At 42.1% G+C, this 23,825-nt stretch overlaps 1 protein-coding gene across 3 annotated transcripts in view; it reads left to right on the top strand.

The window, feature by feature from the left end:
• KCNIP4 (potassium voltage-gated channel interacting protein 4) overlaps positions 1-23,825 on the top strand; it is a 406,334-nt gene that overhangs the window by 10,614 nt on the left and 371,895 nt on the right. Inside the window, exons 1-2 of one of the 3 annotated variants that reach the window (XM_083460628.1) lie at positions 22,558-22,652; positions 22,933-23,075. The exons of the other annotated variants lie outside the window; for them this stretch is intronic. Of the exons in view, the coding sequence (XP_083316754.1) occupies positions 22,934-23,075 (142 nt within the window). The 5' untranslated portion in view covers positions 22,558-22,652; position 22,933. Of the gene's footprint in view, positions 1-22,557; positions 22,653-22,932; positions 23,076-23,825 lie in introns of those variants that run through there. 3 annotated transcript variants of the gene reach the window in all.

Below are 23,825 nucleotides of genomic sequence, written 5' to 3'. Positions count from 1 at the left end.
ATTAATGTAAATGCATATTACACAAAAACATATGTACACACATACATGTGTGTGTTTATACTTTAACAATAATTTAATGGGATCCAATAATTGAAAGCAATATATATCTGATTACTGGGATAGCTCAGTTGGTAGAACATGAGACCCTTAATCTCAGGGTTGTGGGTTCAAGATTGGGCAAAAGATTCCTGTGTTCCAGGGGTTGGACTACATGACCCTACATGGTCCTTTCCAGTGCTACGATTCTGTGATTCTGTATACTAAGCAAAATAATACAAACATACTGTAGATTTGCAAAATATCAACAGACTGAAGAAATGTAGCCCATAATTTGTCATGCTGCAACAAAAGGTCAACAAACTAAATGAATGTAATTGACTATCACAAAACCCAAATGTGTTTCTGACCTTGGTCTTCCTCGGTGGTCTTTGTGCATGAAAACTGAAAAATAGGTGACAATGGCCAGGGATTGAGCAAAAACGGGAGCTCCTGGTCATGGGTAAACTGCTTCATTTCATTTTTTTTTTTTTACTGTAGAATGCCTTTATTTATTTTTTAATAATTTTTTTTATTAGGTTTTACAAAGTATAGAAAAATACAAAGACAAGAACAAAAGAGAAATACAACAAAACACACATTTAGCACAAAAGTACATTAAAAACTAATACTAAAAAGAAAAAACACATATAAGAAAAAAACCACAAAAAATCATTCTTTCTTAATTTTAGAGCTTAAATTCACATATTTTCCTGACTTCCTCACATCCCCCATTCTTGTATCCCTTTTCTAAGTTAGTTCAGCAAATTCATAGCCCATTAATTTACCTGTTATTGGTTTAATCTTAGTTTTTATCTTGTTGCTAAAAGCCCCCACAATTCATTTCAATGTCATCAGCATTCTGAAATTTTACAATATTTCTGCAGATAAATTTTGAATTTTCCCCAATCTTCTTCCACTGAGTCTTCTCCCTGGTATCGGATTCTGCCAGTCATCTCCGCCATCTCCATGTAGTCCATTAGTTGCATCTGCCAGTCCTCCAGGGTGGGTAAATCTTGTGTCTTCCAATGTTTTGCGATAAGGATTCTTGCTGCTGCTGAATACATAAAATAGGTTCTATCCTTCTTTAACACCGATTGGTCGACTATGCCCAGGAGGAAGGCCTCTGGTTTCTTCGGGAAGGGTATATTTAAATACCTTTTTCAGTTCATTATATATCATTTCCCAGAAAGCCTTAATCCTTGGGCACGTCCACCAAAGGTGAAAGAATGTACCTTCAATTTCTTTACACTTCCAACATTTATTATCGGGCAAATGGTATATCTTTGCTAGCTTGACTGGGGTCATGTACCACCTATACATCATTTTCATAATATTCTCTCTTAAGGCATTGCATGCCGTAAATTTAATCCCGGTGGTCCACAACTTCTCCCAGTCAGCGAACATGATGTTATGACCTATATCTTGTGCCCATTTTATCATTGCCGATTTTACCGTTTCCTCCTCAGTATTCCATTTCAACAGTAGATTATACATTCTTGAAAGTGTCTTAGCATTGGGTTCTAACAATTCAGTTTCTAATTTTGATTTTTCCACCTGGAAACCAATTTTTTTGTCCAAATTATAAACCTCTCTTACTTGAAAGTAATGTAGCCAGTCTCACACCTTCTCCTTAAGTTTGTCATAACTCTGCAATTTCAATTTGTCACCTTCCTGTTCTAGAATTTCCCAGTATTTTGGCCATTTGGCCTCCATGTTCAATTTTTTCAAAGCTTTCGCTTCCATAGGTGATACCCACCTTGGTGTTTTATTCTCTAAAAAATCTTTATACCTTATCCAGACATTAAACAGTGATTTCCTGACAATATGGTTTCTAAATGCCTTATGTGCTTTAACCTTGCCATACCATAGATATGCATGCCATCCAAATACATTATCATGCCTAAACTGCTTCATTTCAAACCTGTGCAGTTGCTAGTATACAACTTTGTGTTTGTACAGGGAGTCTGGCTTGTCGACCTCTGGGCTGGAGAACAGAGTCTCCAGGTCCCAGCCTAATTATGGCTGTCTGCACCTCAGGCTGGCCCCAACATTAAGTCTTGCTGAGGTATTCTTCCTCTGACTTTGTGATGATTATTGCGTGAGGAGCATGCTCAACTTGTGTAGACACCCAGTACCATTTATAATCCTGGCAAAGGAATCTGTGCCACTATAAAAAGGTTCTCCCTCTATGGAGGTTTAGCCCTCAACATGTGGAGAGCTGCAGGAGTTGCGAAGGTGATGTGATGGAGGAGGAAAGCCTGTTGAGATCCCTTCCCTCTACTACCCCTCACTGGTCATCACATGTAGTGGAAGGCCTGAAGAGAGCTTTAGAGCTACAGCAATGCACTCTGTGTGGGCTACCTTTGAAGGTGACTTGGAAACGACAACTAATCCAGAATGTGGCAGCTAGTCTGGTGACTGGGAGTGGCCGCAGGGACCTCATAACACTGGTCCTAGAGCATCTTCACCGGCTTCCAGTACATTTCCAAGCACAATTCAAAGTGTCAGTGCTGACTTTATAGCCTTGGCCCAGTATACCTGAAGGAGCGTATCCACCCCCATCGTTCAGCCTGGACACTGAGGTCCACCTCCAAGGGCCTTCTGGCAGTTCCCTCACTGTGAGAAGTGAAGTTACAGGGAACCAGGCAGAGGGTAGGGTTGCCATATTTTAAAAAGTTAAACTCCGGAAACAAGTTGTTGAGACATATAGCAACCCTAGCCTTGGGGGCAGTGGTGCACTCTCTGTGGAATGGCCTCCCATCGGATGTCAACGAGATAAAGAACTACACAACTTTTAGAAGAGAGCAGAAGGCAGCCCTGTATTGAGAAGCTTTTAATGTTTGATGCTTTATTATATTTTTATATGTGCTGGAAGCAGCCCAGAGTGGCTGAGGAAACAACAACAACAACAGCAACAACAAAAACAACAACACATATGGTTAACTGTTCATTTTTTGCATTTTGTAAACTACAGTGATGTTTTTCTTTCAGATGAAATGTATTGCTACTATGTAGAAAAGCTGCTTGAGTAATTGGTTCTTTTCCCCGCATTGCTTTCTAAAAAAATTAAATAGAACAATTTACCTCTGTTTTCTTTGGAATAAAGATTATTGTTTGCAGTCTCTGCACACTTACGTGGGAAGAAGCCCAACGGTACTCAGTGGGACTAAGTTCTGAGTAAACAACACATTGGGTTGGGCTATAGCTTTTTCAAGCAGCACTCTTAATATTTCTCAGTTAGCAAAACCTGCTGCATAATATTTCGGGCCAAAAGAAAATTGGCACCAGGCAGCTTGCAACGTTGGCCAGACACTGGATATTTTTCAGTGGCTGCCTTTTGGCTCTCTGAATTGAGTGCATCACTCTTTTTTATTTGCAAAGCTAGGCACTCAATAAACACGGGACTGTTTGTCCTGCTTTGTCTAGAACAATATTTTGAGCTAGAAACTTTCCTCCAGTCCTTTAATCACACATGTTGTTGTTGTTGCTTAGTCGGATAAGTAGTTACAACCTTAAGAATACATGTGAAGGCAGCACTGTATAGGGAAGTTTTTAAATGGTTAATGTTTTATTATGTTTTTATATATGTTGGAAGCCACCCAGAGTGGCTGGCAACCCAGTCAGATGGCAGGGCATAAAATAGTAATAATCATAATTGAATAGGTAAAGGTAAAGGTACCTGTGACCGTTAGGTCTGGTCGCGGATGACTCTGGGGTTGCAGTGCTCATCTCGCTTTACTGGTTGAGGGAGCCAGCGTACAGCTTCCAGGTCATGTGGTCAGCATGACTAAGCCGCTTCTGGCAAACCAGAGCAGTGCACGAAAACACCATTTACCTTCCCGTCAAAGCGCAAGTAGATAAATAGATACTGTACCGGCGGGAAGGTAAAGGGCGTTTCCATGCACTGCTCTGGTTTCGCCAGAAGCGGCTTAGTCATGCTGGCCACATGACCCGGAGAAACTGTCTGCGGACAAACGTTGGCTCCCTTGGCCAGTAAAGCGAGATGAGCGCCGCAACCCCAGAGTCGTTCGCAACTGGACTTAACTGTCAGGGGTCCTTTACCCTTTTACCCTTTTGGAAGTTACCTGAATTCTTCTGATGAATAATTTTGTTAATCGGTAAATTAATCTGAAGTGTGCTCACCCATATTCAATACCAAGCAATGTATCTGATCAGCAACATCATGAAGGTTCGGATTGCAGATTCTCTCCTAGCTCATCAGATCTATTGATTTAGGGCACTTCGTGATGAGGTGGAGCAACAGCTTGCTTTCTCCCTCTCCTCCTTCTCTCAGAACTGGTTGGGGTTGTGCATGCACGCCTTTCCCCCCATGGGAGCATTCAGTCATGCCTCTCGATGCATTGTCAAATGGCGCTGGGTCTGTCACTGCTGGCACCTGCTCCTGTGGCTTCATCCACAGATATTAGCAGGTGAGCTGGAAACACTGGGAAAGTTTGCATTGCAGAAACTTGGCAAGTAATTGGCTGTTAAGGCACAGGAACAGACCAGGCAAAGTTTCTGTTCAGTTGGCAGCCTTAACTGTACCATGTGCTTTTCCTGCACATGTAGGTCACCTCTGACTATCTTTAGATTTGCAGCTTATGGCTGCAAAATCTGACTAAGTGTTTCATGTTTAATAACTATGAAATGTTCAACTTTGTGGACTTGATGAGGATTTCTCACTTTTTATATCTTTTTTAAAAAAGGATTCTGCTTAGGTGCCTTTACAGCAGCCTGAGGCGCAGAAATAAAGTGGGCAAGATTGTTCTTAGCAGTTGAAATTTCATGGGAAGGTAGAAACTTCACCAGCTGCAGTTCTGCTTAGCAAGCTGTCATTCAAGTCACTAGCACAGAACTTGTGGTGGTTGTTGTTTTTGGAGCTGGAAACTCTCCTCATGGTTTCATACTATCTTTTTTTGCATGTGGGTTCCTTGCAAAACAGATCTTTCTGATCTGTGTCTAGTGTTTGGTTGGGAATGGGCAGAGCATTGCCCAGTACAGTGGTAGCTCTGGTTAAGTACTTAATTTGTTCTGGAGGTCCGTTCTTAACCTGAAACTGTTCTTAACCTGAAGCACCACTCTAGCTAATGGGGCTTCCTGCTGCCGCTGCGTTGCCGGAGCATGATTTCTGTTCTCATCCTGAAGCAAAGTTCTTAACTTGAGGAACTATTTCTGGGTTAGCGGAGTCTGTAACCTGAAGCGTATGTAACCTGAAGCGTATGTAACCCGAGGTACCACTGTATAAGTCACCATACACTCTCCAAAAGGGAGCTGTGGGGAATGAGGAAAAAATCCTTTGATACCACGAAATTTTGGGCAAACAGTGGTGATGGACTGCACATATTTTCCCCAAACCAGAGGCACCGGGTTCTGCACAGCATTGGATGAGGCTCGTTGCGTGTGCGTGACGTCACACGTGTGACACACATGTGATGGCACACATGTTGGAAGGAGGCCATGAGGCCTGGAGAGGCCCTCTGCTACCATGGTGAGACCCTGCAAGAAGGCCCAGCGGGGCCTGGCCCCTCAAGATTGGGGGGCTCAGTCCCATCCCTCATACTTTAAGGGGGCTGAGCTGTCTTCAGCCCCATAGAGTTGGTGCGTATGTGCCAGACTGATAAGCTATAATTGCTTTACACAATGTGTATCCAGCCCTCCTAGACTATTATCTGCAATGTAAACATAAAAACAATGGGCTGGAACCTCAACTGTCACTTTGCCTGTAGATCTCTCTTCAGTTCACAAAGTTTAAAAGGTATAGCTCAAAATTAGAATAGTCATGACTAATTAAAGGCTAAGCAGGAGGTCTTAACACCAAAGCAGAAAGGTTTTGTTTTTTTAAGAGTTCAACTGAGGTGAATGAAATGTTAATTTAAAAGTTGGTTTAAAAACTTCTTTTAGCCCTTGTACTGGCTAGTTTAAATGAACTGCTATGAGTGATTGTTATAGACTCTCATTTCGGAAGTGCTGCTTGCAGTTATTTTTAATTAACACTGTGTCACTATTTTCAATTAAGGTTCACAAAGTCTGTAACACACAATGAGGAAAACTCAAAGCAAATGCTGTTCTCCATTACACCAACACAATGCAAATGAAGATAATCCACACTCTTGTCGTAATTCCCATTTTCATATTTTGCTATTTTTGTAGGATTTCAGTAGATGCAAGCATCTGTCTTCCTAGTTCTTGTGTCTGCTAAGGAATCTGATGTAAATTCTTCATTGTCTTCTTTCTGAACTCCCAGATCAATTACACCCCAGAGACAAGGTCATGGGATGGATCATAATTTTACAAATCTTGATTTATACACCATCTTCTTACAGGGTTGTAGCAAACAATAATTGATTTGTGTAAGTCCGTGCCTCTTAATAGGTTCATGGTCAAAATGACCACCTATGTGGAGGAGGAATCGTAGAATCATAGAGTTGTGTTGTAAACAGAATCTGTCCTTTTCCCCTTATGGGGTATCCAAGAGCCCATATAGAGTTCTTACGTGGGTTCCCTATTGGTAGGAAGAAATAACAGAGGCCAACCAGAGAATATTGAGAAGCAAAGCAGCTAGTAAGCCTGATCTTTATTGATCTGTTGCAACAGGGTCCTCACTCACCACAGGAGGGAGGAGGGACCCAGAACAATGGCGCGCAAGGCCTTATATAGACTTTTGAAATTCCCACCCTTTAAATCAAGACTACCTCCAGAAACATCATACATACATCACAGAAAAGGCGGTCTAAAACAGAAATCCGAATGTTGTTTTTCCTGTTTCCAGGTTATCGGATTGTCTTTCCTGATAGTTTGTCACCCATTAAAATGCTGATTACTCAATTCCTGAGACAATGGGAAGGCTCCCTGACCACCCCACTTGCAGGGAAAACATTTGGTCAGTTTGGGAATCAAAATGGTTTCACAGTTTGAGAATGAAAATGGTTTCACAGTTTGAGTATCAAAACAGTTTCAGTTCGGTCTTCCTGTGCTGATCTATGTATGTGCTTGGTTGGTACACTTAAGAACATTTAACATATATCTAAGAGCTCAAAATTCCTATCACAGTTGGATAGTTCAACACCCTACAATGCAAGGTTCTTAAGCATCTATGACAGATGTTCATCCAAGCTGTGCTTAAAAGCGTCCAAGGAAAGAGAACCCACAACCAACCTTGGGAGTCTGTTCCACTGCTGAACAGCTCTTACTGTCAGAAAGTTATTCCTATTGTTTACTCGGAATCTCCTTTCTTGCAACTTGAATCTATTGGTTTGGATCCTACCCTTGGGACCAGAAGAAAACAAGCTTGCTCCATCTTCCAAGGGGCAACCTTTTAGATATTTGAAGATGACTATCATATCTCCTCTCAGTCTCTTTTCCAGGCTAAACATACTCAATTCCCTCAACCATTCTTCAAAAGAGTTGGTTTCCAGACCCTTGAGCATCTTGGTTACCCTCCTCTGCACACATTCCAGCTTGTCAGTATCCTTAAATAGTGGTGTCCAGAACTGGACTCAGTATTTCAGGTGTGGTCTTCCCAAGGCAGAATAGAGCAGTACTATTATTTCCCTGGGACGCGGGTGGCGCTGTGGGTTAAACCACAGAGTTTAGGACTTGCCAATCAGAAGGTCGGCAGTTCGAATCCCCACAACGGGGTGAGCTCCCGTTGCTCGGTCCCTGCTTCTGCCAACCTAGCAGTTTGAAAGCATGTCAAAGTGCAAGTAGATAAATAGGTACCACTCCAGAGGGAAGGTAAACGGCGTTTCCGTGCGCTGCTCTGGTTTTCCAGAAGCGGCTTCGTCATGCTGGCCACATGACCTGGAAGCTGTACGCCGGCTCCCTCGGCCAATAAAGCGAGATGAGTGCCGCAACCCCAGAGTCGGTCACTACTGGACCCAATGGTCAGGGGTCCCTTTACCTTTACCTTTACCTATTATTTCCCTTAATATTGATACTACACTTCTGTTGATGTGGCCTACATACTGCTGCATCACACTGTTGACTCATGTTAAGCTTGTGGTCTACTAAGACCCCTAGATCCATTTCATACTTACTACTGGCAAGCCTGGTGCCCCCCATCTTATATTTGAAATAACAGAGTATATCCTTTATTTTAAAACATCTGCTCTAAGCAATGGGAAGGATGAGTTCTTCTCTAAAGTGGGAGTTTTGGGGGGGGGGGGCAGAATAGGTCAGCAGAACAGGGAAGATAGAAACCTGGTTCTTATCTATCTTCACTTTGGATATGCAGGTAATGTCAGCTGTAGTCCCTCTTGGTCAGAGAGCATCTGACAAGGTTTGCTGGAAGCAAGAACTCTTTTTATCTGATTTTAATTTTCACCTTAGAGGTTGTTGACTTTCCTGCAGTGTTCTGAAATTTTGTTGTTCTTATGCAGGGGTCAGCAATTTTTTTTCAGCAGGGGGCCAATCCACTGTCCCTCAGACCTTGTGGGGGGCCAGACTACATTTTGGAAAAATAAAATAAAATGAATGAATTCCTATGCCCCACAAATAACCCAGAGATGCATTTTAAATAAAAGCACGCATTCTATTCATGTAAAAACACCAGGCAGGCCCCACAAATAACCCAGAGATGAATTTTAAATAAAAGGGCACATTTTACTCATGTAAAAAAATGCTGATTCCCGGATTGTCCACGGGCCGGATTTAGAAGGCGATTGGGCTGGATCTGGCCCCCGGGCCTTAGTCTGCCCACCCATGTTCTTATGGAAACCACACTGGGAACTTTGTTTAAAAGGGTATGCGCAAGACTCCCTCTGTGTATGTGTGTGTGTTAGTAAATCTAGCTGTGTGTTTGTGATATTGCCTTTGCCTGCCTCCTGCTCCTGGCATTCTCTCTCGCAGCAGCCGATGTTCCAGGGCTGCTGATAAGCAGAGAGTGAGACAGATTTGTCTGGTTTTCAGTGTTGAGTAGCAAACATGGACTTTTTCTAAAAAAAACCCATCAATTTATCATTTGGAAGTGAAACCTTTTTTTTTATTTAAAAAAACAATACTTTGGCACACAAACAGCTTTAAAGTAACAAGTCTGAGAAGTTGGTAGCTTTATGCTTTTCCTTTGGGCCAGGAGTCTAAATGGACAATTATATGAGCACTGGAAAAAATGGACTGAAAGTTTGACAAGTGTTCTGATATAATGGCAAGAAGGGAAATGAAAAAGCTTACCAAAGTGGTAGTAGGTTGGAACTGATAGGAAGGAAGATATTTAGGACAGTTAAAAACCCACTCTTGAATATATGTCATATGCATCAGCTAAACAGTTGTGTGCATTTAAGTTATGGTTCTGTTTTTAGAGGGGGGGAAACACTTCAGTACAATTACAGCAATGTTACCAATGTAACATTGCAGCTAGAAACATGTCTGGTAAAAGTGTATTCAATAATTGTCACACACTTGTAATTTTGTCAACTGAAACTTGATTGCCTTAGTTCATATACAGTGGTACCTCGTGTTAAGTACTTAATTCGTTCCGGAGGTCTGTTCTTAACCTGAAACTGTTCTTAACCTGAAGCACCACTTTAGCTAATGGGGCCTCCTGCTGCTGCCGTGCCGCCGGAGCGCGATTTCTGTTCTCGTCCTGAAGCAAAGTTCTTAACCCAAGGTACTATTTCTGGGTTAGCAGAGTCTGTAACCTGAAGCGTATGTAACCTGAAGCATCTGTAACCCGAGATACCACTGTATTTTAATATTGTGTTATAGAGATATAATTTACATATTTACCCATTAAACACTTTTCATCTTTTTACCTTAACTTTACGGACCTCAATCAATGCATATCAATAAATTTGTTTTGAAACATACAACTATGCTGGTAATTGTAGAGTACAGGAGCTGTATGGATGTCTATAATCTTTATTTGTTGTCTTCTATTCAGCACCCACTTTGCGTGGCGAGTTCCCGCCTCCCCCTGTTGGAAATAATGACACATGACACAGTTATTTTAGGTTAATGGGCAAAAATTGGCCACAACTTTATTGGTTACAGGTGATGAGTGGTATTGGTTTAGGCATTGGTCCTAACCAACTATCCGGCTTCAGCCTGATTGCTTGAAGTCCGGGAAGGGTTAACCACCAGTAGGGGGAGTCCTGCTGATGCACATCAACTAGGAACTCCCCCGGGGTCACCGCTCGGGGGCGTGCCTTAGGCCCTCACCTCCATAGGCTTCGGACAGGGCCACGCCCCCCAGAATCCTTTACCGGACTACCCTTCAATATGCGGGGGAGGTGATGGCGCTTCCTCCCCCTTTATCTACATAACAATACCCATACCAATGCCTAACCCCCAATCTGAGGAAGTTGTGACGATTTGCTATGAGGTAGGCAAAAAACCAAGTGGCTGGTGCCAATTTGCCAAGTGGAAAAAATTCCCACCAGGCCCCTTAACAGTGACCAACCGAGATCCATAGCAAGGTCAAAGGAAAACCTTAAGGGTGGGAGGGTGGGAAACCGGAGAAGCTGCAGTGGCAAAAGAGGGAGATCCCCGGCCGCGCTGGGGCTAAATAGCCCAGGCCACTCCCCCCAAGCCAGCCGATTGGCTGGCCAGGGGATGACGTGGTCAGGGATTCCCTCAATCGCCCAGAGGCTGAGGGCCAGCCCCTGCGCACGTGGAGGGGGCGTGAATCCCGCAACTCCACCTCCTCTCTAGTTCGGAAGTGGCTTTGCTCTACTATCAGTAAGCATTTGCAACAGAGGAGAGCTTTTAGAAACCGTGCATGCCTAGTTTGAACAATGCCTTCTCTTTTTCATGATACGTTTATAGAGTTATCACACCACCGAAAGCTATTAATGTCTTTGTAAATCACTTGATAAGGAAGCTCTTTCAAGAGCTTGGCATAAATTAAATTGATTTGTTAATAAAACAGAAACCCCAAACCGTGGTTGAATCCATTATGCATCATCCAAAAGTGGTTAAGATTGTTGTCCCTGTTGAAGAGACATTTAAAAATGCCTAACATTTTATTAAACAGTCACATCTGTTGGACTAGTGGTTACCTTTGAATAGATGCCTGATTTTTCAGAATAGTTAAAAACAGAACTTGAGGTAATGGTGTATATGTGTACTTTAGTTTTACATAATGCAACTCTGGTGCACTTCTGGATAGATGTGTCAGTTTTCATTTCTTGGTGCAGAAAGTATTAATCTAATATGTAGAGATCTTTCCTATTCTACTTAATTCAAGAGGGTTCTGGAAGCTTCTCTGTTTGAGAGAAGCTTCATGATGTTTGGGTTATTCCTTCAGAGAAGCTGAGTACAGCTGGCTTAAACTGGTTCTGTTATTTCTTCTGTCAAGGTCATGCTGACTATAATACAGTGGTACCTCAGGTTACGAACTTAATTTGTTCCAGAGGTCCGTTCTTAACCTGAAACCGTTCTTAACCTGAGGTGCGCTTTCACTAATGGAGCCTCCCACTGCTGCCGTGCTGCCGGAGCACGATTTCCATTCTCATCCTGGGGCAAAGTTTTCAACCCAAGGTACTACTTCTGGGTTAGCGGAGTTTGTAACCCGAAGTGTTTGTAACCCGAGTTACCATGGTAATAGGCCAGAAGGAGCCTGGGTTTCACTTTTCTCTTTTTATCTCTTTTCCTTCTGGTGTGGTGTTCTGTACATAGTATGCTTAGTGTTACGTTTAGACTCATTATAAGTTATTCTAAGTTTTAGTTAAGTCTGCTGCAACTGGATTTCTTATGGACAGGGCCAATCCTGAATGTACTGGATTTGTGACCATGATGCTCATTTGTCTTCAGTAGCAGTAAAGCTCTGCTGGATGAAATATAATTGCCTCTGGTCTATTTTTTTGGGAACCTGCAACGTGTTTAAGTTGTTACTCTGCTAACTATGCATTGGAATTTGCTCTGGATCAATATTGAGTAGAATTTCAATAACAAGATGTTCTAAAGGGGAGAAGATAAATTCCTGGAGGTGAGGTCTATCAACAATTGTAGGCCATGACAGCTAACTGGAAGCTCCAGGTTCAGAGTTGGTGTACCTTTGAACACCTGCTCTTGCAAGGACATACAGTGTCCTTTGTGACTGTTGCCTTTGTGTCCTGCATGTGAGCTTTCCAGAACTATATGACCTATCACTGTTGGAAGCAGGGCACTAGAGTTGGTCTGGTTCAAGGGAGGTTTTCTTACACTTGCGTACAGTTCTTTCTCTGTTTTACTGTATCTTTAACTATTATGATATGCCACTTGGGACAATGATGCCCATTGTCAGCCATATAGCTCTGCTACGTGTTGTTGCACCAGCATAACTTAGGTATTTTTCGTCCTATAGGACGCATTTCCCCCCCTCCAAAAATGAAGGGGAAATGTGTGTGACCCCTCTCGCTCTCCAGGCTTCAGGAACCTATCCGCAAGCCTTGGGAGGCCGGCGGGAGTTCCCGCCGGGCTCCCAAGCCTTGCAGACAGCAGCCTGCAGCCCGAAACCTGGGGAGCACTCCGCAGCGCACCCCGGGCTTCGGGCAGATGTCCGCAAGCCTGGGGAGCCTGGTGGGAGTTCCTGCCAGGCTCCCAAGGCTTGCGGATAGCAGCCTGTTCTGGGGGCTGGGGTCCTGGGAAGCTCGGGCTTCCCCTGCCCCAGCCCCGTGCCTGGGGGGGAAAAATAAATTTCCCCCTCTATTTCCCCCTCCAAAAAAAAACCTAGGTGCGCCCTATGGGCCAGTGTGCCCTATAGGGCGAAAAATACGGTACTGGTTCAGCTGAAGTGGCTGTTGCCAGGAACGGTTTCTTTAATGCAATGCTTGTGTCATTGTGTTCAGAAATGGGCCTCAGTTTTGGGGGTAAGACAAGAGGTGGGGAAAATCCAAACTGCATAGCACTTTTAGATAATGAAAGAAGGGTCATTTCTGTTTAATAAATGACAGGCGTTAAAATGACTTTAAAATTATTTAAAGAACATTTCATTGGCTCTTTTCCATGTACTCCTGGAATCTTTTTTTTACAAACCGTTCCTCTCAAATAAATGAAATTTGCTTAGAAATAGTCCTTGTTTTAAGAATGGTGCATTTTTGACTGATCTTGAAAATGGCAAGCTAAGCGCTTACCAAATGTTCCTGTGTTAATCTGCAACGTCACTGTCTAAAAGTGAGATGGTTCTGACAGAGTCCTGCTGACATTGATTCTGACTAAGAGACACAGTCTGTCACAAATGCATTTTGAATCCCAGCTGATGTGCAGGTTCAAGGACTTACTCAGCCTTTAGCTGGAAATGAATGTGCATTCCTAAGCATCCCATCCGAGGAAGAGCAGTTGTACGCATAATGATGAAGGTGTATAATGCTTGGAGAGCGTGGAGGAACTTGAATAATGTGCTAACGCAAGGACTCCCACACTGTGGTCTGCAAGCTTGAATCAGGTGGTTTGCAGCATGTGTGTGAAGAACATGCATCACGTTAAATATAAACATTGATGTTAATTATATATCTTTCATATACGGGGTATGCAGGGGGAGGAAAGGAAGGTTCTGTCACAGAAGTGGACTAGTGGAATGAGTTTGGATAATACAGACCATTCCCTCTATAGGTGAAAAGGATTAGATCCCAATACTAAGATACTTTCAAGAATGTATAACTTGCTGTTAAAATGGAACACACAGGATGAGACGGTTAAATCTGCTATGATTAAATGGGCACAAGATGTTGGACATAATATCATGTTTGCTGACTGGGAACAGTTGTGGACCATAGGTATGAAATTTACGGCATGTAATGCTTTAAGAGAGAATATTATGAAAATGATTTATAGATGGTACATGACACCAGTCAAGCTTGCAAAAATCTACCATTTGCCCGATAATAGATGTTGGAAATGTAAAGAAACTGAGGGTACATTCTTTCACCTTTGGTGGACGTGCCCAAGGATTAAGGCTTTCTGGGAAATGATATATAATGAATTGAAAAAGGTATTTAAATATACCTTCCTGAAGAAACCAGAGGCTTTTCTCCTGGGCATTGTCGGCCAATTGGTGTTAAAGAAAGATAGAACTTTCTTCATGTATGCAACAGCAGCAGCAAGATTACTCATCGCGAAGTATTGGAAGACACAGGAGCTACTCACACTGGAAGAATGGCAGATGAAAGTCATGGACTACATGGAACTGGCAGAGATGACTGGCAGAATTCGTGACCAGGGAGAAGAGTCGGTGGAGGAAGATTGGAAGAAATTTAAAGACTATCTGCAGAAGCACTGTAAAATTAAGGAATGTTGAAATGACGTTTAATTGAAAATAAGTGGTACTGGTAAAGAGATGCTTAAGAAAATGTAAATAGGGATTGATAATTGGGAATTGATATTCATAATGATAGGTTAATATATGGAGTAAGGTAAATGTTGGAGGGTAAGGATTTGCTGAATACAATATTTGAACTGGAATACAAAATGGGGGGTGTGAGGAGGTCAAGAAACTAGTGAAGGAAACATAAGATTTGAAAATATAAATCTATTTTTAGTTTGGATTTTTGGTCTTTCTCTTTGTTCTTATTTCTTATTTTTTCTTTTTTCTTCTTTTTCCTGTTAACTTTTTTACTGTGTATTTTTTATCTGCTTTGTTTTTGTAGTTTAAATGTTGGAATTTGTTTTTATTGTTTGTGAAACATTAATAAATATCATTTAAAAAATATATAGGTGAAAAGGAAGCTTGCAAAATGCACAGCTGACAAATAAATATAAGAACTGGCTATGTTACCGTACTCTGTTTAAATTAACACATTTTAGTGGTCAGAGCTGCAGGCTGCAGGGGAGCCCACAGGGCAAGACAGGTTTCAGTACCAAGAACAGCTCCTGTTGTTGTTGTTTAGTCATTTAGTTGTGTCCGACTCTCCGTGACCCCATGGACCAGAGCATGCCAGGCACTCCTGTCTTCCACTGCCTCCTGCAGTTTGGTCAAACTCATGCTGGTAGCTTCGAGAACACTGTCCAACCATCTCGTCCTCTGTCGTCTCCTTCTCCTTGTGCCCTCCATCTTTTCCAACATCAGGGTCTTTTCCAGGGAGTCTTTTATTCTCATGAGGTGGCCAAAGTATTGGAGCCAAAAGTATTGGAGCCAAAGTAATTGTTGCTTGCCCTGTGTTTTTATCTCCTGGCACAAGTTGTTAGACCTCTTTGTATCAAATTATTGGGCGCAAAGCAAACAGTAACACAATTCAATATACACAAAACAGACGCAGACCTAAATAATAATTATGTCAGCTGTAAACAAACTTAAAATTCTGAGTTTCCATGGCAAATCACAGCAATCCCTTTAAAAATTTTGTACCAGTTTTAACATACGTTAAAATAAACACACGTATCTGAATAAAATTATATAAAATCTGAATAAAACTGGTGACCGTATTTGTGGGTCTTTGACCAGGGTGAGGTATTTGTTTTATTTCCAAAATGGATTCTGCGCAATTCTCATATGAAAAAGAAGGAATCTTTCTTCCTCAAGTGTCCCACACTGCTGTTCTTTCAAACTGGTGTGAATTATTTCCTTAGATATTCATTGTATTTGTATTACAGTGGTACCTTGGGTTAAGTACTTAATTTGTTCCGGAGGTCCGTTCTTAACCTGAAACTGTTCTTAACCTGAAGCACCACTTTAGCTAATGGGGCCTCCCGCTGCCGCTGTGTGATTTCTGTTCTCATCCTGAAGCAAAGTTCTTAACCTGAAGCACTATTTCTGGGTTAGCGGAGTCTGTAACCTGAAGCGTATGTAACCTGAAGCGTATGTAACCCGAGGTACCACTGTATACAAGAAGAAATCTTTGGTCTTAGTGACGGTGAGTGTGAACATTTCTGAAATGGTGCAGACATAAAAACTACCATTTAGTCTATTGAAATGCTGACCTTTGTAATTAACCATTGTAATTACTCTAATCTAAAAGCTTGCCATGACTCTTCTGTTTCCAACTGCCAGTAATCAAATATCTCTGGCTGATCCAGCTGAGACAGACACATTTAAATGGAAATCATCTGGTCTTTTCTCATTTTTTCCCTATAGTATTTATGAAGCTTGCACTCATCAGAGGACATTTTGCAAGCCTTGCTTCTCCTTGATTAGCTGTAGTGGGTTGAGCAAAATCAGGTCAGCCATTCTTGCTGACCCAAGAATTGAAAAAGCATCGGGCCAGAGACTAACACTTTAAATCCTAGTCCTTAGCTAGATCTGCCATAATGCTGGGTGAGGAGGACAAAGTTGAAGTTTGTCTGAGGAATTATTAAATGCATGTGGTCCAGAACTGGTCTATTCTGAGTTACATGCTTAGTGGTTATATCTGTCTATCTGTATCTGTATGGATTTAAAATAGACTTATTTATGCAATTGTTTTATGGTATAGTGAGATCCATTTAAAGCCATGGTTTTCCCAGTAGTGATGTATGGAAGTGAGAGCTGGACCATCAAGAAGGCTGATCGCCAGAGAATTGATGCTTTTGAATTATGGTGCTGGAGGAGATTCTTGAGAGTCCCATGGACTGCAAGAAGAGCAAATCTATCCATTCATGAGGAAATCAGCCCTGAGTGCTCACCGGAAGGACAGATCGTGAAGCTGAGGCTCCAATACTTTGGCCACTTCACAAGAAGATTCCCTGGAAAAGACCCTGATGTTGGGAAAGATGGAGGGCACAAGGAGAAGGGGACGACAGAGGACGAGATGGTTGGATAGTGTTCTTGAAGCTACCAGCATGAGTTGGACCAAACTGTGGGAGTCAGTGGAAGACAGGAGTGCCTGGTGTGCTCTGGTCCATGGGGTCACGAAGAGTCGGACACGACTACACGACAACAACAAAATAGTGAAATCCCTTTGAGATGCTTCATAGAAAGTAATTCAGAAATGAAGAAAAATAATGTATAGCAGCGCGATTCAGATCTGCAAGGTCAGGTACCCACAATTCCGGCTTCAGGAGACTGTTTCAAAAATTCACTATATCAACAATATCAACAGGCCATGTTTGGACCCAACACTAAATCATGATAACACTAACCCTGCTTTCTCTCTCCTACTCGGGTGTTTAATCCACTTCCATTGTCAGCTGTCCACAGCTTGTCAGTTCATCTGAACAGTGACAAACTCTAAATCTCCCTCTGATGGAGAGGAATAGCACTTTACTCACCAAAGAGGCCCCGACTGGCTCCAAACCAGTCAGAAAACTGTTTAAAAGCAACAACACCGCATTACAAAATAAGAAAATCACAATAAGAGACATAGCTGTTTTTTGGGGGGAGATGGCAGCTTTGAAATGACTGTTGGCTCTTTATCTTGAGCTGGGGAATTGTGATTGAAGCTTGCAGTTGCTAGATAATTGCTTTGCCAGTTCAAAAAGGTTACAGGAATTGAATCTGTGTTGTTTAATGTACAACTTTTAAAGTAAAACAGTGGATTGAGAGTGAAAGGAATCAATGGGCACAATAAAGTCCCCTTTGATTTTTATGCGCTAGTTGTCAGCAATTAATATTAAGAAACATAAAGTTCTCTTTTTGTACAGGTATAAAGAGTTGGAACAAAGGACTATCCTTTTCATTGTTGTTTAGTCATTTAGTCATGTACTACTCTTCGTGACCCCATGGACCAGAGCACGCCAGGCCCTCCTGTCTTCCACTGCCTCCCGCAGTTTGGTCAAACTCATGCTGGTAGCTTCAAGAACACTATCCAACCATCTCGTCCTCTGTCATCCCCAACGGGGTGAGCTTCCATTGCTCAGTCCCAGCTCCTGCCAACCTAGCAGTTCGAAAGCATGTTAAAGTGCAAGTAGATAAATAGGTACCACTCCAGCGGGAAGGTAAACAGCATTTCCATGCGCTGCTCTGGTTCGCCAGAAGCGGCTTAGTCATGCTGGCCACATGTCCCGGAAGCTGTACGCTGGCTCCCTCAGCCAATAAAGCGAGATGAGTGCTGCAACCCCAGAGTCGGTCATGACTGGACCTAATGGTCAGGGGTTCCTTTACTTTTACCATTACTATGTTGACTCAGAAGACCACTTCATGCATTAAACTGGTTCGCAAAAGCCCATGTCCCAGTTTAATGATGGTTTTGCTGCAATAGAATGATGGCTGGCAAGGTTAACAGCAGCCACAAGGCTTCAGACAAATCGAAATTTAAGATTAGAATGACAATGTTTCGAGGAATATATGGAAAAACACTGCTCTGAAAAGTGTATGTTGATATGCGTGGATTAAGTATGTAAAGTATAAAGGGGAACAATATTTAGAAAGGGTTATAAGAGACGCATTATCCAAGGAATGCAATGACAATATTCAAATTTGAACCAAAGGAAGTTGAGTAGTGGTATGTATGTGGGGTTTGTGTTTGTAGTATAGGAGGTATATGTATTTTTTTTTCTTTTTGTATCAGTATATGTTAGTTTATTTTATTTTCATTTTTTGAATCATTTATCAAGAATAAATAAAAAATTATTTTTTAAAAAAGGATGATGGCTTGCTTTCTGAAATTCACGGACATAATCTTAGAAGCAGAATGATCCCCACCCCCATTGGAACACAGGGATAAAAAAAGGAAATGCAGGAAAACATTAGAAGCCAAATGCCGGATTGCAGTTTTGTGATGAGAGAGAATTTATGAAACTTAAAAATAAATAAATGCAATGTACCTCATGAAAATCATGCTGAAGTGATATTTCTTCTAGGGCTGCAATCCTATGCAAACTTCCCAGGGAGTAAGTCCTATTTTAAACACAGCAGGGCTTACTTCTGAGTGAACCCAGATAGAATTGTGCTGCCCATTGTCTTTTTCAATAAGTGTTGCAAAAGGCTGCTTTCTGAAAAAGGCATTTGCATCTTTATTACAAATGTTTGGTGTCCTTTCAAGGCCACATTCTGTTAATATCACTGATATTTCAAACAAAACTCTGGAAGCTTTTAAGGGGTTGTAGCAGCACACTCTTAGCTGCTCATCAGTCTGCAGGACACTAGACTTGAGCACCCAAAGTGCCATTATTGTCATTTTTTTGGGTAATATTTGTGATTACTTTCTCAGCAATAACTTCAAAAACATAAACTGTGGATTGCTGAACACCAGCTGTGTTTTGAAAAGCACTTGGCTAATTGGATCCAGTATATTGCCCAAAGTAATGAAAAGAATGATAGGGAATTGGAACTTTTTTAAAACTGCTGATTATTCCATTAAATATGGCTTCAATTATTCAGCAAACTCAACAATCTGATCTTTTAATGCAGGAAGAAATGATCCTTTGGGAAGGTTTGGCGTCATATGCTTTGAGTCTTGATTTCATATCCTGCGACACAGGATTACCCAGTAACTTTCTACTGAAAAACAAATCTGCTGGAAATCATGTGCAAAAATAACTGCCTCACAAGACCTATTGTCCTAATAGTTGTGGTGACAAAATCAGAAAGATTTCCTCTCCCCCAAAAATTACCTTTGCAATTGCTAAAGCCCTGTCTATAGAAAGACTAGAAAGTGCATTCAAATTGTTTCTGGGTTGTCCTATTTCAGATTGCAGGTTACAGATCACGTGATTGAAATTGTGTGTGTGTGTGTGTGTGTGTATCTCAACCCCCTGGAAATAATAATAAATAAAGCATGTCAGGAGGTGTTCTAGCCTATCTGCTTGACATTCTCATTTTCTCTGTGTCAGATTATTACTATTTTTATGATGGGGGGGGGGTGGACCCAAACATTGCAGTTCTTCTGAATGCACTCTGGAGCGAAATAATTCAGCAGCAGATTTTATCTCATGATCTGCTGTTTGTATAGATTTGGCAATAAATCTTCATGTGAGAGAGAGGAGCTGCCTAAAGCATGTGTGTGTGTGTGTGTGTGTGTGTGAAAGGCATTATAGTGAACATGGAAATGTGGGCTATGATCACACTATCTTCCTAAACAAAATTGGATTTGTTTTTTTTGAAAACACTGCCGTCATAAGCTTTAGGAACTATGCTTTATCAACAAACATGTCCCCTGACCGTGAATGGCTGAGTTGCTCTGATGTCACAGCTGGGCATGCTGACATCATAAAGGTCCACGGGATGGCAGTGACTTAGGTACTCTGATGACTTGGGTGGGGAAGGGAGGAAGAGGTTGATCGTTTGGTGGTAAGAAAGCCTGTTGCAAAGGAGGAATGGCAAGATCTTACATAGCGTTGCTGGACATAGCCGGAATATGGCAGTCAGAAACAGTGTCCTGCAGAAACAGCTGAAACATCTGGGCAGAAAGCTCAACAACTCCCAGGCCCCTCCCCCTTAAGAAAAGCTCCACAATAACAAAAAAGATAAACTCAACAACTCTTGTGTCCAGATTTTCACTTTTTGAAATATTGCAACCCTAGCCTTACAATGTTAAGGACCATAAACAACTTCAAAAGGACACCTTGCACACTTTCAATCAGCAAAGGGGAGTGAATGTTGGCTGTATAAGCAACTTTACTCTGGAATTTACAGCAAAATGGGCTGTTGCGCTTTGAGAACAATGAATGCATCTATGGTGGTGTGATTTCATAGCTTCATAATATGCACAGCTGCTGTACAACACTTGCTATTTGTGCCTGTGATACTAGGGAAGTAATTATTATTATTGTTATTATTATTAATAATAAATTTATTATTTATACCCCACCCATCTGGCTGGGTTTCCCCAGCCACTCTGGGCAGCTCCCAAAAGAATCATGATAAATGATCAGGCATTAAAAGCTTCCCTAAACAAGGCTGCTTTCAGGTGTCTTCTAAAAGTCAGATAGTTGTTTATTTCCTTAACATCTGATGGAAGGGCGTTCCACAGGGCAGGCGCTACTATCGAGAAGGCCCTCTGCCTGGTTCCCTGTCACCTCCCTTCTCGCAGGCAGCGAACCACCAAACGGCACTCAGAGCTGGACCTCAGTGTCCAGGCTGAACGATGGGGGTGGAGACGCTTCTTCAGGTATACTGGGCCGAAGCCATTTAGGGCTTTAAAGGTCAACACCAAAACTTTGAATTGTGCTCAGAAACGTACTGGGAGCCAATGAAGGTCTTTCAGGACTGGTGTTATATAGTCTTGACAGCCACTCCCAGTCACCAGTCTAGCTGCTGCATTCTGGATTAGTTGTAGTTTCCAGGTCACCTTCAAAAGTAACCCCACGCATTGCAGTAGTCCAAGCGGGAGATAACCAGAGCATGCACCACTCTGGTGAGACAGTCCGCAGTCAGATAGGGTCTCAGCTTGTGTACCAGATGGAGCTGGTAGACAGCTGCCCTAGACACAGAATTTTTAAAGTTGTGGGCGAACATATCAGACGACACAGCGATTCTGCCAAAGCAGCTCTTTATTTGTAAGCTGAGGGGCTCAGTCAGCCTGCTTATATAGAGCTCCAGAACAATGTAACTGTTGCCATTTTCTAAAACTATCCAATCACTGAATGTCACTTTTTGATCCTTCATTTGCATAACTATCTACAGTATCCCCCTGCTGGCCCAGGGTGAGAAATTCAGTACATAACAGAATTGACCTGCGCTTCCATGGACAGCTGTCCAAAATGTCCCCCCAGGCTGCATACCTGGTCCTTCAGGGGCACAATTCCCTCATCCCAGGACCAGAAAGTCCTCCACACCCGTCCACCCCCTGTCCCCCCAAAACAGTACTTCTGTCTTGTCAGGATTCAACCTCAGTCTGTTATCCGCCATCCATCCTCCAAACGCCTCCAGACACTCACACTGGACATTCACTGCCTTCGTTGGTTCTGATTTAAAAGAGAGGTAGAGCTGGGTATCGTCCGCATATTGATGGACACCCAGCCCTAGGGGAAAGAGGTGGACTGCCCAGGCTGCATTGACGTCTTTTGCCGATGCATCTCTGGGCTGGGCAAACAGGTGCCATCTATCCTCCTTAACTAAGCACAATGATGCCTAGTTTTGACTAAGTTTCTGATTCTTAGCTGCCTTCTTGGGGCCTCAAGGGAACAGACGAAGATTTCAGCACAGCTATTTTCTGCTATTGCTAGTAGCTTGGCCACTGGGCTGGACTCGCCTGACCTATGAGTCACTGTCCCTTAGCTCCAAGGCTTCACCTCCTGAGTTCCAGGGTCTGAGCCTCAGGGGACCAACTCCGAACCTTAATTAGTTGCTAGTTACTGAATATCAAAATAAGCCGAAAAAATATGTGCTCAGTTTTTGACGTCTCTTTCTAAAAAAAAACCACTCTGTTAAAATAATTCTGCATCTGGCCACAGTGAAATAAGTCGATGAACTGCTGGAGAGCAGCTGTATCTGGTACTGGGGAGGAGTGTCATGCAATAGAATATAGCCACTCTGACCTTGGCATAAGATAAAATATGATTTAGGCATCAGATAGGAGAGTTCACACTAGATTTTCACACCTGACTTTTTAGGTATTCGTAATCTTTCCCCCTGGTAAACTACCAAAGCAGCAAAGCATAAGAAAGAGAGAAATCACTATGTTACAAGTAATTTAAACCGCTTTTCTGCATTTGAGTGACAGTGGAATTAAGGCATTCTTAGTGGTATTATTCATTTCCTCACAGGCACAACAGCTGTCTTCCAGTAACCAGCTAGAAGGGTGCAACACTCTTTTAGAACAGAAATCTCGGAGAAGGGAAATCTCTAAAATAGAAAGGATAATAAGACTAAATTACAATTTCATTTGCCTAAACAACCGATCAAGGTAAGGAATAAAGATTTGTTTATAATCCTGAGATGTAAATGGGATGAAAATATGATTTGGGTTCTCTATAAATACGCAGTGTGATTGGATTCCTGTATAAAGGATGGGCTAAATGATTATCATGTAAAGTATGAACTTTGAGTCCAAAGGGTGTGAATTAAAAAAGAGACCTGTTTAAATGATTCATTGAGCCTTTGTAGCTGAAGAGCCTTTGCACTTCGAGAAATCTGAAGATTCCTTCTATCCAGTAAAAGTTAAAACACCTAAAGTTATTGTTTAGGATGGCGTTTTTGGCCTCTGAGACCAAGTGGAGGACTGAAGACTTCCACCACCCCCGAAGGAAACGTGGCATTTTTACGAAAATGTGCAGAAACTGTTGTTCGGTGATACAACTGATTGTCCTGAAGCGCTCAAGTTCCACAGGTATTTTCCTTTATTGACAGTATTAGTTAAAGAGGCAGTGGTCACATTCCCTGGGGAAAGAATTGATGTAACCAAAAGAACTCTGTGTTGACAATGGTTTTTTGTTTTGTTTTTAATATCTTTTGAACCCTCACCACCACTGGCAAATGATTGGGTGCATTACACAATCTGCCATGTGGCATGTTTAACCCGCGGCTGTTCAAAGAAAAACTTCAGTTTATACCACAAGTATTTTGACATACCTTTAGTAATATTCTGGGTTGTGCCAGTCGCTTTTTGATAATGTGGTACAGTACCGTACATGCTAGGATTCGCTCCTGCCTCTTTCATTTTGTGTCAGATGCCACTGCTTCTGGAGTTTGCCAGCATTTTCCATTCATCAGCAGGTAGGGAAATGGCGGGCCTAAATTCCACACAAAGAGCATAGGAAGCACGTGTGAATGTCTGTATGTGTGGTTTTGGAGATGGAATACAGGAGACCTCGCATAATACCGTATTTTTCCATGTATAAGACTAGGTTTCCCCCTCAAAAAATAATGTCAAAAATTAGGGGGGGGGGGCGTCTTATTACACAAATACATCTCCTCCCATTTTCTTAAATCTGAGTCCCCCAAAATACATGATTACATCTTATACATGGGGGCGTCCTATAGACAGAAAAATACGGTACGTCATGGCCTAGTTTCACTAATGGGGAAGCTCCTTTGGCAAAAAAGCACTGTTGCATTATGGGTAGTGCCATGATGCCAC

The sequence above is a fragment of the Podarcis liolepis genome, assembly GCF_965112155.1.
Source record: "Podarcis liolepis genome assembly, chromosome: 9".
Taxonomy (NCBI): Eukaryota; Metazoa; Chordata; class Lepidosauria; order Squamata; family Lacertidae; genus Podarcis; species Podarcis liolepis.
The sequence above is the reverse complement of the archived record's forward strand: the minus strand, read 5'-3'. Positions and strand labels throughout refer to the sequence as shown.